Genomic DNA, 18,824 nt, shown 5'->3' with positions numbered 1-18,824 from the left:
GTTGATAGCCTGCAGCTTTGTACATTCAAATAACTCACCTTAACTGCTGTTCATTATGAGGTGACTCTCCCTCTTTTTCCTGCCTGCCCAACCGGGTTCTGGTTTTAGGATGAAGAAAACATATCTTATTTTACTGGAGTACTCAAAGATGAACATTCCTTTCAGTTTCTGAATAAGGCAAAAATCCTCCAGAAAACATTGTCTTACTATTTCGCATTGGAAGATTGAATCCCTACTGGATCAAATTCAAGTTGTCCATTGAATAATCCTAGAGTCTAGTGAAGAGAAGAAAACCCAAAACACAGTTGTGATTATAGTAGAAAATCATTTGCACAGAGAATTGCAAGCAAAGTTGATATGACATCAGGAGATAGCCACTTTCCTTTTTTCCCACACTTTGCTGTTGCTTTTTCCTGCACCAAATGCATATCAAACTGTGCAGTGTGATAACTGGGTTGAAAGCACTATGTGTTAATCCCCAGTACTGTTAAGAAGGTCCTGTAGAAGCCTGCTGTAACATTCCTATGGGCAATAGGAAAACAGCTTTTATATCCTGCTTGGAGTTAGGGCACATATGGCATTCTCCTGGCCTAAAGTTTCCCATTTTCCTCTTGCTTGCATCCATATAACCACAATGTATACCTTGCATTGTGCCTATTTCACAGCTCTGATTCTCCCTCATTTATATCTACTGTGACAGCATGGTGTACACTTTCCACTGCCCACGAGAGCACTGCATCCTTCACTGAGCTGGGATGAGACACCAGAGTGTGATGTCCAGCCTAGATCCTGCCCTCACACTCCCATGCCAGTGATTCAGGAGCAAATCCCTGGAGCAGTTCCAGTGTAAAATAAGCACAATTAAACTGTAAACACCCACTGCCTGCTCTGGGCACCATCACAGAGCTTCATGCCTGGTGAAGGCATTTACATCTGCACAAAGCTGGAGGGTGTCAAATGCTACTGTCACAGCTGACCATCTGTCCACACATCACACCCACTGTGCACAAGTGCAGGTGGCCCTAGAGGAGTGGGTCTCTTGGTGCTGCCAAGCCCTGCTCACTGCAGATTGTACAAGCAGGAGTGTTTTTCTCACCCTGTTAATTCTGGATTGGTTTAGTACCGTGCTTGACTTTTGGCCAGAGTGCCCAGTGTCTGCTGCAACGTCCAGTTGTGCTCCTTGAGATGCTGCTCTCCTATTCAAATTCCTGTGCTCTGAACACTCATTCATCATTTATCAAGGGAGACACCGCCTGCCACAAGGTGCTGGCATATGGGGGAACAGTGAGAACAAACACAATGTGCTGCTTTATTGCTTAAAATCAGAGCCCTTTGCCTCTCCTTTCCCAAAAGCATGAGGTAAGTTACCTCTAAATTTAAGCTTCTAGCTCCATTTTGATAATCATCTGAGGAATTAATGTGATTTATATCATCAGGTGAGAAGTTGAGAAATGCAGCTACCATTATATGGCACCTTTTTGCAGTAACTAGGCTGATGCTAAACTCTGCCTCCTCTCTACTTGCTTCCAGCAGCTGTTTTCAGGCCACTCTATAGCTGTTGTTTTATTTCTCCAGTCATCTCCTGGGCCTTCTTGAGCACAAATTACACCTTAGGGAACAGTTTGGGAACAGTTTATGCCAGCTGGATATCATGTGGGAACCTGATGGATTTTGAGGCATGGTGTAGCTCCAAAAGATTATGTAGCAGGGAAGTATGTGATTGCTCTTCTCTGTCACATGACCTGGTGCCCCTCTGCTTCCTCCCACCCCAGGCAGCTGCAGAGAGAGAAGCTGAGCATACTGGAGGGAGCAGAGTGCCCCATGGTAATTGGAAGTGAGCAGGAAATAGATGAGATCCCTCTTATAGAACTCAAGAGAGAGTAGGGAAAAGCAATAGCAAGATGAAGAGAAGGCATGCTGTGTCAGGATCTCAATCAGACTGTGAGCAGGCATGCCCTGCAATTAGGGCCAGGAACAAGGCACTGACAGTTCAGGGTGAGCCAGCTCCAGGAGACAACAGTCTGCTGTGGATCCCCAGCCCAAAGGGCAAGAGGCAGGCAGAGTCAGGGTCAAGGCCAAGGATGCTAAAGTCCAGATTTAAGGAGTGATGGGAACTATAGTCTGATGGGAACAAAACATTTGTTTGCCTAGTCAAGGTCTCATGTGAGGAGTATATATATACCAGGTGAGAAATAGGACCTTAGAGTGCATCTGGAAGGAACTGAATGGAGCCTGAGCCCTGAACCTGTTAGTATGGCACCAGGATTTATAGGGTGATTTGTATAAAGCACTCTTGTGTCTGACACTTAAGCACCAAGACACACCTTAAACTGAGATTCTCACCTCCTACTCTACTTCAAATAAAATTATATGTCTTTATTTTCAGTTACCACACTGAGATCTAAATCCTGCTCATTTCTCCTTTCTGTACAGTTTCTCCTGAGACATAGGAATGTCTAGTTCACAAGTCTATAAATGTCAATTGGGGGTCTAGCAGAGACTTCACTTGTGTCCTGCCACGGTGCCAGGTTCAGGAGATCAATGGCTTTTTTGCACTGGAATATTGTAACAATCTGCTATCCCCAATAACAATAATGCAATGAACTCAGAAGAAGATATCTGTTATCTTACTGTTATCCTACCCATTCATACTAGTCAGTGCTAAGGGTTTTAAATCACTACAAGCTGTGCTTAAGATGGTTTAGTTCTGTTTAAGGAAGGGTTTACCTGGACTGTGGTGTGGTTTGGTGGCCAAATTCAATCCTTGCTTAAGTACATTTACATTAAGGAATTTACATTAATGCCAGTGGGGTAGTATATGTGCTGCCTGTAGGACTTTTCACCACTTCAGAGTTTATAATCACACAAGAAACTGTCTTTATCTCACTGTGGCCACCTTCCTCTTCCCAAATATACCTTTCATTTAAGTGATCTGAGGAACAGCCTAAACCAAGCTTTGCTTTCTCTGACATGTGTCTTCAAAATTAATTTATGTTCGCTCTACATTCTTGTACACCTAATTTCAAATGGTCTAACTTCAAGTTGTCAATGCCTACAAAATTATTTAAAGAGTAGCATGTGAAATCTGCCTTATTATGCTGCTAGATGGACACAAGCAGTACTTCAGTGAAGCATCAGCAGCAGAGCTGTGTCCAGAGCACATTTTGATCATGTAGAAGTCAGGAAAACAGCATCAGTCTTCACCACTTCAATTTTTCCAAGATGGAGAATTAAACCTTGCCCTTGCTCTTCTTTTTCCCTCATGCCCAGGACTGATTTTTGTTGAAAGTATTCATAAACAGCAGATTGCAACATGATTCAACCTGTTCTGAAAAAAAGTTGCGAAACTCTTGATTTGGTGCTTTTTACCTGGTTATTGTTATGGTGATGATGATGATGATGATGATGATGATGATGAAATAAATATAACTTTTGTTATTGTAAAATATTTAATGTGTTCTTAACCCATTCCAGTTTACACAGACATCAGAGAAACCTGTAGCACCAAAATAGGAGAATAAATATAACTTTTGTTATTGTAAAATATTTAATGTGTTCTTAACCCGGTCCAGTTTACACGGACATCAGAGAAACCTGTACACCAAAATAGGATAAATAGTGAATGCCACGCTCTTTTGTGCCATTGAGTGGGCTTAATGCACGATAACACATAGGACTGGGACAGAAACACGTAGGATTTGACCACAGAGCTGGGTGTGTGTGGAAATAGCTGCCGTTCCCGTGTTTGTCTGCCTGACCCAGGAATTCCCTCCAAGCTGCAGCAAACCCCTCGCTGCCAAAACTCTCTGGTATGAGCCTGACCTTCTCCTGTGGTATGTGGGACTGAGCAACACCATATGTGAACGTCAAAAGAGGATAGATTAGGAAGAAAGGACTTCCTAAGATTTTAAACCCTGTAGACTTAACACCACATCAGGCGAATGCCAAAGGCCCAGGTAACTCAGAGCAGAGCAGTGGCAACACCTAGTGGTCGCTGAAGCTGTAGGTCTGAGCTGTCGGGGAGTGAATAGCCTTGTCTTTCCTGTATGCCTCGTGCTCCCCTGCTGTGCTCTTTGCTGCACATTCTCCTTCCATCGGGTGGGGTTGTTTGGGGGTAGATATCTCCGCTAGACACCTTGCTATTTTCTGGTTTTAACTTCTCTCTAAGATGGGTGCTGAGGGCCAGGTTAATCCCTGGGCTCCTGCACAGCTGCTCAGTAATCCTTTGGCTTGGCAGGCTCCTGTTGCACCTTTCAAAGTCTGTTTGTCTGGCTCCTTCTGACATGATCTGCTCTGAGAGGAAATGACTCTCACTTGAGAAGGTTACAGAGGTTAACAGGGAATTTAATTAAGAGCCCTAGATACAGCAGCCGTCCTGCAATGTGTCAAACCATCTGGAGCAGCTCATAATCCTACTATGTCAGATTTATTAAGCAAAACAAGATGCAGTCCTAATCTGCAGCCTGTGCATCTGTATACTCACTTTTCTGGGGGCTGTGCCTCTGGTTGGACAGAAGCTTAGGTTGGGCATCAGCAAACATTGCTGCCCTTTTCTGCATTTTCTGATGACAAGTCAATCAGAAATATGCTGGATATTCCTACAACCTTCCTCTGGGCCACTGCAAAAGGAAGTTCTCCTTGCAATTAATCTGACAAACATCCACAAAATTATATTTGGACAAATGTCCAGGACCTGCAGTCTAATCCTACAGTTGATCCCAGAGTCTTTTGCAGTGCTTAGGAATTGCTATCTGTGAGTGAGATATGTCTGGGAAAGGAAACCTGCTAACACTTGTCCTAAACTGAACACAATGAACCTCTTAGGACCCAGAAACCGAATAGGCTTTAACATGAATTGGGTTAAGTTAATTTGGAGCCAGAGAATACAATGGGATATATTTGATTTTCTGACTGACTTGTTTGATATCTTGTTTAATATTAAATTTAATTGTTCAGTGTGAGTTTATATTTGTATTTATCAGAGCTGATCAACTTCCACTGATACTGGATTTACAAGCAGAGGGTAGGGTTTAGGTTAGAACAGGCTGAGGGGCAGTGATGGAGCAGGCCAGCTCAGGCTGGTCCACAAATATCTTCAACCTGTCAGTGAGTGAGTGTTTTATAGTCTGTAGTACCAAAGTTTTGGATCTCACTTAAGGTTTTGCTTGCAAAGCAAAATTTTAATGTATAGAGGCTTTCAGTCCAGCCTAGGTGTTTTTATTGCTGAGATATCCCATCCTTTCTTGAACTCCTTATCTTCTCTTGTCCTTAGCAATTTGTAGTAGGTAGTGCTGAATACATGGGCTGTACACATAGCAATTCCTCCCGGGTGCAAAGCAAAGAAAGTGACAAAATGCCACATGTAAAGTGCATATCACAAGTTTATTTCTCTGCACAAACAAATAGAAAGTGATTGTAAATTGGAAAAAAAAAAAGACAAAACAGAAAAGGAAAAAAGGTGTTTCCATAAACAAAGATGCCAACTCTGTTAATCTGGGGTCACTTCTTTCACCAGACAGAGCACTGCTGCTGGGCTCCCATTTTCAGAGCACTGATGGGTCTCTTCAGGGTTTAGTAGGCGTGCTGGATATTTAGCAGAAAGGGAGCATATTCTTTATGAGGAACAAATTTGCCTCACACTGTGCTCATGTCTGGTGTCAGTGACTCCTCATCACACCAGTCTCTTCTGAGGTGCTTCCTCCCAGCTGCTGCAGGATCTTGAGGTTATCTCTGGTAAGTGTTCCCATATATTGAGAGGGAAGGGACTGTTACTTCTGAAGCAAAGATAAAACCCCCGAGTTGCCATATCTGCAATGTGTAGCCTGCAGCATGCTAGAGAGGAGGGATGAGAGGCAGTTTTAAATCAGAGCCCATGAAGACATCTTCAAATACTTAACAAGGGAACACTGGGGTTTGGCCTACCAGCTTATAACTTAGCATGTGGGAGCTAAAACTTGTCAAACAACTGTTTATGTCTGTGCTTGTTCAACAGCTGAGGAATTAGACATTTGGAAAGGCTCAAGACAAGCTTAAATTTCAAAAGTATTCCTTGTAACCTCACCTGTGACCTTTCTAACAGTCCAGCCACAGTATTTTCATGAGCAAACATTAACAGAGCTGCTTAAAGCCAGCAGTAGATCAGTTTTCTTCTTTTAAACTTAACAGATGCATCCCAGTATTATTTCTCATCTCATGCTACTTGCAGCTACAGGCTTTATTTGGGATACACCATGAGCACTGTAGGCCTCATCTGCAACAGCGTCTCCTTCTGCAGATCAGTCCTGTGTCAGCATAGGATCCAGAAAAGTTTATGAGGGGCTGAAATCCATTAAACTACTTTGGTTTTGCTTCTAAACATAGCTTTGAAACAAGGATGTAAGTAAAATGCAGGATTCCCAGCCTCCTGGCTATTTTCCTTGCTCTTATATTTAATATTTGTTCTCCAGTCAAACCTAGAATTTTCATTTTCTGCCCATTTCTTATCAGAAATGATGGGGCAAATGCATTTATTCCACTCACTTGGATCATGATATCTAACATTGAATGGTGTTTGGCAATCAGACCTCAGCAGAAACCATTGTCTCCCAGAAATCTGGAGTGGGATCACTAAAATACTAAACCCATGCAATCTCCCTTACATACTAAGGCCAGACTTCTCTATTTTTCCCGTGGCAAAATGAATTTCCTGAGACTGTCAGGCCCTGAGAGCACTTAACTTTAGGGGCCTGAGGGAAAGGGATACTGGAGTAAGATTCAGACTTTCTGAGGTTGTTTCTTGACTGCAGAATTATGTTGAGCACCCTTCCTCTGGTCCACACAACCCCTCTCTACACCTGAGTTTGGTAATGCATTCAGCCTGGGCTAGCTTCTCTGTCTAAGGCTAATGGCTTGAATCACTAGCCAGGGACAGACAACACTCCACAAGGTGAGAGACAAAGCTTTTGGAGCACTGCTACTTCTTGAGTTCCTTCGTAGAGCTTTCCTAGATAAAATAGAAGATTCCTCCCTCCATGTTTGGGAAGAGTCACAGAGGTTCAGTTTGCACACAGGTTTGTTTGGTTGGTTGGTTTGGTTTTTTTAATTTTTTTTTTAACTTTTTTTATCCTTTTTTTTTTTTTTTTCAGAAACACTGGCAATGCAATGCAGTACAGGATGAGTGAGAAAGCAATAATCTGTTTTATAGTATGGCTGCTCCCCTTCACTGGAGCTAAATGGATTCCGGTGATCTGAATTAACTCTGCAGTGATGATTTCTCCTAAGACATCCTCTCTGGGGCTTTTCAGGGACACAGTCTCCTCATAATTCAGGTTGGCTGCTCCTATGTGATGCAACCAGATGCAGCATCTCTTCTGACTCAGCCTCACCTTTGTCCATTAATCTAAGGTATTCCCATGGCTTTTCTTACAATCCTCTCCCACCGTTGATAGTGTGCCAAATAAGGTGTAAGTTCTGTCCTCCTCTCTTCCCAGCATGCTCATGATATGTTTCAGGGCCACTAGGAATGTGCACTGCAAACACAGGCGTGCAAAAAGTCCAGCCAGAGTGTGAAGGATTCGAAGGCAGAATTGTGAATTACTTCTCCTTGTCTCTCATTCTCTCCCTCCCAAGCTTGTCCAGGATCAGAGGTGCTGGCTAGGTGTTCCAGCCTTCTTTTTCTTCATAGGAGAACACACATGAAAAATCTCCAGGTTCTCACAGACAAAGACTTTCAGGCCTCCAAGAAAAAGTAGAGCCCCAGCTATCATGAAAAGGCTACACATCATAAGCTCTTGCTGTGCACAGGAGGGTTGGCTTAGATTTAATATAAAACAACACTAGCTGCACTGCATACAGATGGTTTCAGACCCACTTGCATTCCTTTTTTCCCCCAGAACCTACACTTTTGTATATGCAAAGTTTGTGCTCAGTCCAGTCAGAAAATGGCTACTGCTTGAAGCAGAAGTGCAAGTCTAATGAGAGGGAGACTTGTCTCAAGGGAGACAGGGCTTTGAGACCCTCCTTCCACCTCCTGTACACATTCCTCTGGGTTTTGCAAAAGCCTAGGCAACCCTGACCCAGAAAGAGGTGGCAAACCCTATCCCTGCAGCTGGGGCATCTGCTGTGTTTGGAGCCAGTGCTACAGCAGTAATGTTTTCTTGGTGTACTTGTGGGATCGCACTGGAAAAGTGGCTGCTGACAAAGGAGGATCACAAGCAGAAAGTAAATGGCTGGGGTGTGTAAACCAGAGTACAGATGACATGCACATACACATGCACAGTCCCTACTGAAATGCTGAATTCTTCCTTGGGAAGGCAGTGCTTTCTTCCTGTATGCCTGCAGTGTAGAGATTAAGTTGGGGGCTAGCCTGGGACATTCAAGGAATAACCAGTACTGTTTCCCCAGCATCACCAGCAAACTGAACCCTGTATATGTGTATGAGTGCAGCTCCTCTGGGATTCTCAGACCACTTCAGTTTTTACCAAATAGACCCCACAATAATACCTAAGTCATTTTGTATGAAGTTTTACTTGTGACTTTCTGTTTTCCCGACCTCCACTTCCATGCTGAGAATGTCTGTAAAAGCCCTCTGTTTTCCCCTCATCACAAAGCTTTCAGTAAGTTTTATGTCATGACCCATTTCTAATCTAGCCCCACTTCTGTCCTAAACTAAATAAAAAGATCATGAACAAATGCATATTCAGTCCTGCCTCGTTTTAAAGCCAACTGTACCTCTTCCCATGCAATCCACCTTTCTACTTACAGCATCCATATCCTATTCAGTGGGACTGATGCTGCAGGGCCTTTCTTTGTGCCAACCAGACACTGCCTGAGCTTAACTTTGACTTTGTGTATCCTCAAAAATGGATACTTCCTTCTGCAGTTCCTGCAGCTGGTGATAGCCCCATCAGGTGCCCTCAAAGCCCCTCTTGGGCAAACTATTTCCAGACCTGACAGTGGTGATTACTACCAGCTAGAATAATTCTCCTTTTTACTCCCAGCGCTGGTGACTGGAGGAACAGGCACACATGGGCACTCTCAGGCACAGGCCACACTGCCCACATGTTCATGGTCAAACACCACTGCTCACTCTGCTCTCTTGCCTTTTTTCCCATGAGGGAATTCTGGGAGAAATGTCCCAGGTGAGGCCCCACTTGTCCTTTCACTCCCTGCTGAGTGTTGCTGTGTGCACACACAAGTGAATGTGTACAGACTGGGAGGATCAGAGAAGAACAGTCTCATGGGAAAGCTGGGGCTTCTGCTCTGTAATCCCACCTCTCACCCTTTCTTCCTGGAAAGCTCTTGCCTCCTACTTTCCTTTCATACAGGGGTGACTCCAAAGCCCTTAGGAAAGGAAAACTACTGCTTCATGTGTGTCTCCATGTGAGATAATTTCTGCCATTCACCCCCTCTGGAGGTGGGTTTTACTGCTGTGTACGAGTTCCCAGTCTTTGTGTACCACACACGTGCCCTCTCTCCACATTCTTCCTCCTACTGTAGCCACAGCCAGTAAGCCTTTCCATGAAGCATCCCATCTGAGACCAAAGGGAGGCTGGGGAAGGGAGTGGTGCAGAAGGGCAGTAATTTTTTTGAGGTTTTTTTTCTTCATTTTGTGTCACTCATCCCAATGTACTGAGCTGACATGAAAGACAAAACAAGCACTATCTCTGCGGGGCCACAGACAGGATGGGAGGGGTGCCTGCCTCAGTGATGGCCAAAACTTGGCCTCCACACATTGGCCTGCATGCCTGTTCTTGCTGCAGAGAATTTGGGCCTGGCCACCTGAAACCGAGAGGCAGAGGCTGAGTTTGGAGGAGGTCCCTGTCCCACCTGTCCAGGCTCTGGGGAGCTCTGATATGGCTTAGGGGAGGGGCTGAGCTCCACCTGGAAGGGTGCTGGTGTAGCAGGGGCAGAAGAAGCCATTTCTGTTCTCCACAATGGCTCATCCAGCGTGGTGGCTGAGCGGGGCACAAGCACAGTGGGTGCCAGGCTGCTGGAGGCTGGCATGGGAGCCGGAGTGGAGAAGCGACGAATCTCCTGGGTCTTGGCTATTTTCACAGGGACCTGCTTGGCTGCCGTGAAGGATGAGCTAGCCTGTGGGGTTGGCTGACCAGGAGTATTCTGAGTGCTGGGGCTGGGGGGATCCCCAAAACAGAACATGGCTGACTTCAATTGATAGGGCTGGTGGCGCATTAAATCAATGACCTTGATCCCTGATTTCTGGCCAGGTGCCTTTTTCACTTTGCTCTCTGCTTTGCTAGCCTGAGATTTGCTGGCTGCCAGGGGATAGAAAGGGGAATGCATTGGGTTGTAAGCTATGGGAGGGGGAGCTCGGATGTTGGGTGAATATTTCCAGCATGAGGGTAGAGAAGGGGATGGAGAGGGGGTCCTGGGCTTGTAGTCTGGCTTCGGTGTTGTTTCTACCACAAATTTGTCCATGCGGCTCTGGCGTTTGGCAAAGAGCTCTGCCCCCTTGCCTTTAAGCTGAGGCATGTCCTGGGCCCCATTTACCAATCCAGCATCTTGCTGAGGCTTGGGGGCCACTGGAGGTGGGGTCTTGAACTTGCGGCCTGAGGACTGCATGAAGTTGCAGGCCTCAGCACCCAGGCTGAGGAAGTCCTCCTCAGGCCCAGACTCAAAGCCTGCCGCAGGGTGGTCACCCTTTGGCTTCTCATCCAGGTTCTGCACCAGAGACAGGAGCTCAGGGTTGGGTGAATTCTTCTTCTTCTCCTCAATCTTACTGAACATGGGTTTTTTGTTGCCCCGTCGGCGAGCCTCCTGCAGGATGCCTGTGCGGGGAGCTGGCACAGCAATCCTCTGCTCCCTGGAGGTTAAGGGCTCTGAAGGAGGTCGTGGCATTGCTGGAGTGATGGCAGGAGAAGGCTGTTTTGGCACAGGGGAACTGCTTCTCATGTGCTGTGATGGTGCTGGACTAATATACAATGAAGAAGAGGCTGTTCCAGGGACTCGTGGCTGGGATGCTGCGGAGGCCATATCCCCTCCTGGCTTTGAGGGAGCTGACAGAAAGATAGAGGTGGTGGATGTCCGGGCAGTGTTGGCAGAAGGCTTGACCTCTGAAGCGCCTCCTCCCACTTTTGGCTGTGACTCCAGTGGTGATGTTGGTCTTCCTGGTGCAGGAATATACAGAGATGTGGAGGAGCTGACTGGACCACGCTGTGTTGGCACTGGTGCATTGGCCGGTGTTCCTGGAACCAGAGGTGAGAAAGGAGGAACCACTGTGCTTTGCCCACCCAGATTTTCAGTGGGTTTTTTGGGTGCAGGTGGCCTAAAGATGACAGAGGATGTTGCTGGACGCTGGCCAGAAAAGCCAGGAGTAAAGGGCCGTGCAGACCTGTTGAACATGCTTGTTGAACTTGCAGTGAAGGAGTCAGGGGTGCTTGGGGGAGGAGGGAAGAAAGTGGGGCTGGGGGCAGTCAGGAGCTGAGTGGGGACAGTGGCTGGCTGCTTGCTGGGCACTTGCACAGCTTCCAGGTGGATGCTGAGGGGCACATTGTCTGCCTTCTCTGGCACAGGCATATCTCCGTTCACTGTGCCCTGCTTTGGCTGGGCAGCTGGGGCAAGCTCTGGGCTCTTCTGCACTGGAGTTTTCTCGACTGTGTACTTCCCAGCCCGTTCCCTCTGCTGCTCAAATAATCGTGCTCCTTTACCTGAGGCCTCACTCAAACCTTTTTGCTTCTCTTCCTTCTGTTCAGAGTCAGATTTGGATTTTTCAATGTCTAGGTAAGTGTTGTCCCAGTCTGAGTGATTAGTTAGGCTTCGGGCATCAGAGAAACCTTCCTCATCAAATTCAGACTCACTAGTTGGAAAAACTCCGTCTTCCTCCTCGTAGGAGCGGTCTTCATCAACACTGCCAAAGCTTACCAATGTATACTTCTTAGCCCTCTGCCTGCGTTTCTTAAACATCAGCACCCCTTTGGAGTGGGGGTTGGGTGCATCTGTCAGCAGGGATGCAATGGTTCTGCACTTGGTTTTGGCTTCTTTCACATTCTTCTCCTGGATGCTTTCGTGGCGGTGGAGCTCTGAAAGAGATGGAAAGAGGCACTCTGAGAGATCAGAAAAGGTTGGGTGGGCAAAGGTGGACAGTGAAATGCCTATAGGTGCTCTAGTGCACGTAAGAGGAAACACATCCCTTGCCCTTCTTTTTCATTCCACTTTTGCTGGTTATATAAACTGTCTTTATAAACGGTGTCTTTATAAACTGTTGGTAGAAAATCAGGAGCAGTTTTCTCTTTCCCTGCAAACACAATGCAAGAAGTCAATGCAGGTGTGGGGAGGGAGCTCCTCCCACTCTGATGGCCAGTCTAAGTTTCCTCATTAGACCTGGAATTTCCTATTTCTGAAGCATGTGAACAAGAGACCCTGATGTTTTTGTAGTGCTTGCCCTTGCTTGTGGAAATTTTTACCATTTATTTATCACCCTGAAGGAGGAGCCCTGCTTTCTGTTCCTTCTACCATATAGAGGATTGCATGTGTGCAAAAGGAGAGGTGCTCTGCAGGCACAGCAGGGCTGCTCCTGATCTAAGCCCTGCAATGTCAGCTACAGTCAGTGTTGTGCAGCAGCATTGTGTGTAGGGCTGCTTGCTCTGCAGCAGCCCTGCCACTTCAGGAGGCAAAGGAAGAATGATTTCATCCTTGCTGCAGTCTCTTCCCTGTGCTCCATGCCTGGCAAGAAAGAAGAGTATTTGCTCCAGAGTAAGAATCCCAGATCCCCACAACTGATCAGCCAAACCAGAAGGAAATCCACTTAGACAGGCTTACTTGGAAAAGACACTACCTGTTGGGACATGGGCATAAAAGTGTGGGATAATAATTTTCCACCTGCTCTGTGGTCAGTAAAGCCCCAGGGAGGAACATTGCATCCTCTGTCTTTGTGTGCAGGGAAAGCAGGTAGTGAACAAGATTCAATAGTAAAACCAGATCTCTCTGCCCTATTGAAAGTATGGACATGCCTTGAATCACTGTTGAAGTGACAGAAGTCAGCACTAGCCTTGCACAGAAAAAAAGCCCCACATACCTAAACAAGACTAATTTGTGATGCCTTTTGTTTCACCCTTTTCCATTGTCTTTTTCCCAACATGAGAGCACACATGAAACAACCATCCACTGCACATATCTAATAATTTGTCAAAAAAACCACCTTGTCCAGCCCTTACATTCCCAAGAGAGATGTAATAAATTCTGTTGTGCTTAAGGGAGAGGAGAGGAGAGGAGAGGAGAGGAGAGGAGAGAGCTGCAATGCAGTGCTGAGGGATGATGTTAGCTCAAGAGAGCTGCTCAGTCCTCTCAGGATCTCACTTCTGATCATTTTATCACAAAGCACTCATTCAATGTGAACCTGTTAATGTCACAGAGTCACTCGTAGTGAGAGACAGGGTGCTTAGTTTGCCTGAGGGCTGCAGTCTCCCAAAACCTTTCTAGTCTACACAATTGTGGCATCATCATTCAATACTGAATCAGTGTAACCACAGCAGAAAGAGATGCTCTTTCCCACCCAATGCTGAAAATAAAGTGTTGATTTGCAAAGCAGTCATCCTTCCAGGAAGCTCTCAAAGTTTGCAGCCTGTCCATAGCACATGCTGCTGCTTTGGGATTTCAGCAAGGAGAATTCTGTGGTTTGAGATCACATCATGTGGATGCACAGTCCATTTAGTGTTCTTCAGGGCAGTCACAGACTTGCCTTCAAAGACCTGCTCTCCATGGTAGAAACAAACTACAGTCCCTGAAGGTCTGCCCATTTCATTTACAAATCTGCATGCCTGGGTCTCTGGGGGTTGTTGACAATGGAGAAAATAAGGGAAGCTGCTACAAACAATCTTACTAAAAGCTATACCTCACCTGGTGGTATTTTGCTTCTAAGTTTACAAGGAGAAAGAGCAGCACCACAGAATCTTAGTCAAGTGCAGAATATGGAAACTCTGGCTGAGTGACTCAGAGGAGGATTTCTAGCATCAGGAGCTACCAGATAGGGAGCAACACCATTCAAAGGGATGTCTGCACAGCCCTTTCTGACAGCAGACTGCCATGGAAGTGCCAACTCTAAACTCTGGGCTAGCAAATACTGGCAGAGAAAATGTAACAGAAGTTGGTCTTGGCTTTAACTCCACCAGCCTGTAGTCCTAGCTCAGCATTAGGATTCATGTACCACTTCCCTAGAAAGTTGCTCTGAACTGTCCTGTGCTCTAAAGGAGCTGGCAAATGGGGCCCTCTGGGACTGCTTCTCACCTCCCTTTCTTCTTCCTACCTTTCTCCTCATCAAAGGCTAAAGCACACGACTAATTACACCAGTTCTCCCCACAGAAAAATGGTCATGCTATTCAAGCTACAATCTTCCATAACAGTTTAAGAAAAAACAGGAAGAAAAATCTTCCTCAGATTACTTGTAGAAGGTAAAGAGCAAGAATTAAATCAGAATAGGCAAAAGAATGGGGTAAGGAGAGTAGACTTAAAAAAGTAGAGGAAAGGAGAGAAGGAAGAAAGAAGAGAAGAGAAGAGAAGAGAAGAGGAAAAGAAAAGAAAAAGAAAAGATTTGTACCTGCATAAGGCTGATCCAAGCTTGAGAAAGTAGAGTCCAGACCTGGAGAACTGGGCATGTCACAAAGCCCATTTAATTCACAACTCCCCATAAACAGAAAGAGAGACAAGGAGAGACGAGCAAAGCAAAGCTCTTCTGGAGCAGAACCAAAACTCTGAGATGTCCAAGCTCTTTGCTATCAGCCCACAAGCCTTTTAAAGCCTCTCTTTTGTCTCGTAGGCTTTGCTGCTGAAAGCCATGAGGTCACTTAGTCTATTTTTGTCTTCATAGCTTCATCACTGAGCAGTGTGATGGACATTGTCACCTGGCACTTAAACTTATTCTATCCCCCTCCCTGTACTCCCTGTATGGAGAAACTCCTATTTTTTATTTTTAAATAAGCAAATATACTCAATATTATCACAGCTTCAATGGTGCACGCTTTAGGCTAGAAAGGTGCAGGCTTCAAGTTAGTGTTACCAATGCCTCAATGTCCAGCATTTCTGTGCCAAAGAGCCCTTCAGAGAGATAAAACTAACACAGTGTGCATGTCCAACATGGAGAGGCAGAAGAAACCTGCACAGAAGAAAAATAACTTCCCTTGCCTGAAACTCTCAGAGAGCGCTCAGCTCCAGGTAAAGAGGAAGAAAAGAGAGAGCAGGGGCTTTCCTGTGTATATCAGTTTTCTTCCATGTCTGAGGAGAGCCAGTCCATGATTCAGTTTCTGTTGTGTACACAACTGAGGAACATTTAACAGAGGAGCATTAGGATTCTGGATGCCTGCAGTAAAGTTGTTTAGCTGAATTAAACCAGCAGAGGCTGTTACCTACACTGAAAGCATGGTTGTGCCCAGGGAGGATGACAGTGTTTGGAAACCAGGGAGTGGTGTTTTGGCAGCACCATTCAGAGCTCCAGCACAGGAGACTGAGAGGTGTTGAAAGATAAGATGCTGATAGTGAGGACTGTGTTGGATGGGAAGGAAGGGAATAGATGGTGCTGGGAAGTCTGCAGATCTCTGCAGTTGTGGCCTGCTCAGCATCTCTTCACACTTTGTCTAGGTCCTGTCTTACCACTCCTTTCTGTGCTCAAGCAATAGCTCCGGTGAGACAATCCCAGAGCTGTGGCCAAGGGACACCCTCCCATGACTCTCCCTCCCAGCAGCCCCAGCCTTAGCAATTCTGCAGCCTTGGCAGACCATTTCCAGTGTTAGAGAGAGTGGAAAAACAAAGGTCTGACCATACAAGCTGAAATCCAGCAGCCATCACTGCACACCAAGAAGACAACTCCCACAAGGGAACACTGCTGTACAGAGACCTGTCGTGTCATACAGAGGCTCTTAGAGCAAGAGCAATGAAAGTGGCTCAGTCTCTTCTTTGATGAATATTTACACATATTGGGATATATGTATATATATGTCTCTTTGGGGAAACCTTGTAATATTGATACATACCACTGAAATGAAAATACAGCTCTGTCTCTTGTAAGAACATTCAAATGGAATAGATAAAAGAGTAAAAGGAAGGGCTATAAAACTCCCATAAATTCTGTTAACTTTTCGTTAACTTCTAAAGCACTTATTTCATGTATACACTGAATTTTGTTGGAAAAAATCCACAAAAAGGAAAAATTTCTATTAAGCAAAGTCTATGGAAGTTTTCCTCTTAACTAAGTTTCACTTCAGTAGAAGTGTTGAAAAGTACAAATCTTTTCAAGATCAGACTTCATTAAAAGAAGGCATTTTAATGCCCAGGCAAGCTACTGAACAAGCAGGCTTACATGAGGTCAGATACTGTTCATGTTCTCTACAAAACAAAAAATGGTAAATTTTATTACCAAAACCAAATTCTAGCCATTACTATAAAAAATAAGGTACTCTTGAACAAGCAGGCTTACATGAGGTCAGATACTGTTCATGTTCTCTACGAAACAAAAAATGGTAAATTTTATTACCAAGACCGAATTCTAGAAAAGCCATTACTATAAAAAATAAGGTACTCTGCTACTGCTAGAGATAAAGAGCCTGTTCCTCTCCGATGAAATGCTACTTGTCAACTGCTTTTTTCATATGCGGTCACCTCGAATTTTGCTTCCAGCTATTTATGTTAGACAAAGTCATTTTTCCATGGCTAACGTTGCAAATATCTCAGTAAGTCATTAGAGGCTACAGACATCTCATACTTTACATACCTGAAGTCCTTTCAAAATGAGATTTGGATAGGTTATATTGACCTTCTGAGTATTTCCCTGTTGAAAGTTTCAACCTTTAAAGCTTTGATCAGTATTTAAATTGCAAACAGTTAAGCAGAGGAGTATATATTCTTTTCCCTCAAAGTAAAGCTAAAACTCTTGGAATAGGAAATATTTGTCATTCTTGGATATTTGCACACTTCTATCACATAACCTGTGCATAATATAAAACACAGATATGGCTTCAGTTCCAATTTAGGATGCTACAGACAAATGCTGCAGTCCTACTCAAGTCTGCAACACTTTAGCATGTATCTGAGGTTAAATAGTTAAAATACTTGTCAAACCAGTATTTCTTCTTAAATGGCTAGTGATTTTAAGTGTGCCAGTGAAATACTGCCCCACTGCAATCTCCTGGTTTTGGAAAAACAAAAAGAAATAGGCTTTTCTGAAGGTAAGTTAACAGCCCAGGGGAAAAAAACACGCCCATTCATTTTGTAGATTTTTGAGCATTCTTAGCCATACTGCTATTGGAGAGCTCTGCTAGGCAGAGAGGGTGTAGAGACATCACTGTGCATGGCTGCAATATTGTAGTCTCATGGTATCCTGCTGGAGACTTGAATAGCTTGTTCATTCAAAAAAATCTCTCAGCTGGGTGATAGTTTGCTCTTCTTTCTGAGCTGGATGGAAAAGTAAGTGCAAAAGTGCAAAAGATAGCACACATGGCCAGTTTCTCTGTGCTGACAGCTCACACCTGGGCCCTGGATATTCCCTACATAGCCTTCTCCTAAAGGAGAACTTTCTTTTGCCAGGACAGCACTTGTTGAATGTACCAGTGAATCTGTCTTTTGCAGTTTTAGCCCAATTTCCTGTGAAAGGTTTATGCAGTCAATGCTGCACGTCTTTTGATCTTACCCATTTCATGCTCCATTTGATTCCATTTGCTAATTTTAAGAGTCTGAAGTCACAAAGATACAATGCTCCTACAAGTTTACATGGAAATAGGAGGCTCAGCAGAGGAGAGACACCTCACCATAAGAAGTGAGAAGCCTGAGTGCAGTCTTAATTAGGCATCAAAAACTGAAGAACACATACACACAAATGCTTTCTCATTTTGAATGTGAGAGACAGACAGATTTGCATTTACTAGACATGAGAGAATGAGATATCAAATACAAAACATCAATTAAAAGGATGCCAGGATCTGCTAAGTCTGCTGCTTACAAAGTTGATGTCTGACAGCAGGATACCACTGATTGATCACATCTTTGTCTTTCTGTCTATCCAACATCTACTCCAGTAATACAGACAAGTATATGTTCACCATCTCACTATGTGGACTTGATTAATCCACTTGCCATATAGTCTCATTAACCAGTTGATTTTAGTCATTTTCTGCAACTATTCAAGCTCCTGCTACGTTAAAAATTCTAGCCTTTCATGAGACAATTGTATATCTTCCATGTGTCATCTGCCAATTAATACACAGCAATCTCCACTGAATCCCTGTGACACCCATTACAAATGGTATTATTGCTATTTCCTGTTACTGCTTGCTAGGTACAACACCCAAGAGAAACAGCCACATTTACAAAGCTTCACTAGCAAGAATTAGCATCTGAAAAAAGCAGATAGGAAGACAATAGTGGTGTACCTGGGAACACTTTTGAGCTCCTCAGTCCAGGTAACCCCCTTCCCTCCCCTGTGTCCCCCACACACCTGGGTTTCTCTGGGAAGAAAAACCAGAGAGAAGCTGCAAGGTGTCTCAGCTACGTTCCAGATCTGAGTAACAGCAGTTTTGGGGCTGTGGTGTGCCCCACAGTACATGCTGCTTGTTCCGTCTAGATGCAGCCAGAGGATAAGATCCACTGACAGAAGAGAAGAGGGTTGGGATTTTTTATCATCTGTCTCCTTGCCAGTCATATAACATTGAGGTGGAGAGGACCTTTGATTGACGTTAGTGTTTAAAGCTCTGTGGGTGAAAATATAGAGGTAGTCCTGTTAGATTCAGAGGCCAGTGAAACACTACTACCAATTTAGCCAGTTAGCTCATCTGACATCATGAACCATTAATAGTGATGTTTTCTGTTCTATTCTTAGCCAATTGTGTGGTCACCTTACGGTAGTC

At 44.7% G+C, this 18,824-nt stretch overlaps 1 protein-coding gene across 1 annotated transcript in view; it reads right to left on the bottom strand.

Annotated features, from left to right (window-relative positions):
- Nucleotides 1–5,366: 5,366 nt before the first annotated feature.
- The window catches only part of SYNPO2L (synaptopodin 2 like), a 37,313-nt gene continuing 23,855 nt past the window's right edge, over nt 5,367–18,824 (bottom strand). The window contains exon 4 of the mRNA XM_039727329.1: nt 5,367–12,017. Coding sequence (XP_039583263.1) covers nt 9,682–12,017 — 2,336 coding nt within the window. The 3' untranslated portion in view covers nt 5,367–9,681. The remainder of the gene's footprint in view (nt 12,018–18,824) is intronic.

This window comes from Passer montanus, unplaced genomic scaffold (genome assembly GCF_014805655.1).
Source record: "Passer montanus isolate IOZ18808 unplaced genomic scaffold, ASM1480565v1 scaffold61, whole genome shotgun sequence".
Taxonomy (NCBI): Eukaryota; Metazoa; Chordata; class Aves; order Passeriformes; family Passeridae; genus Passer; species Passer montanus.
Note: the sequence above shows the minus strand (reverse complement) of the source record. Positions and strands in the feature narration are given on the sequence as shown.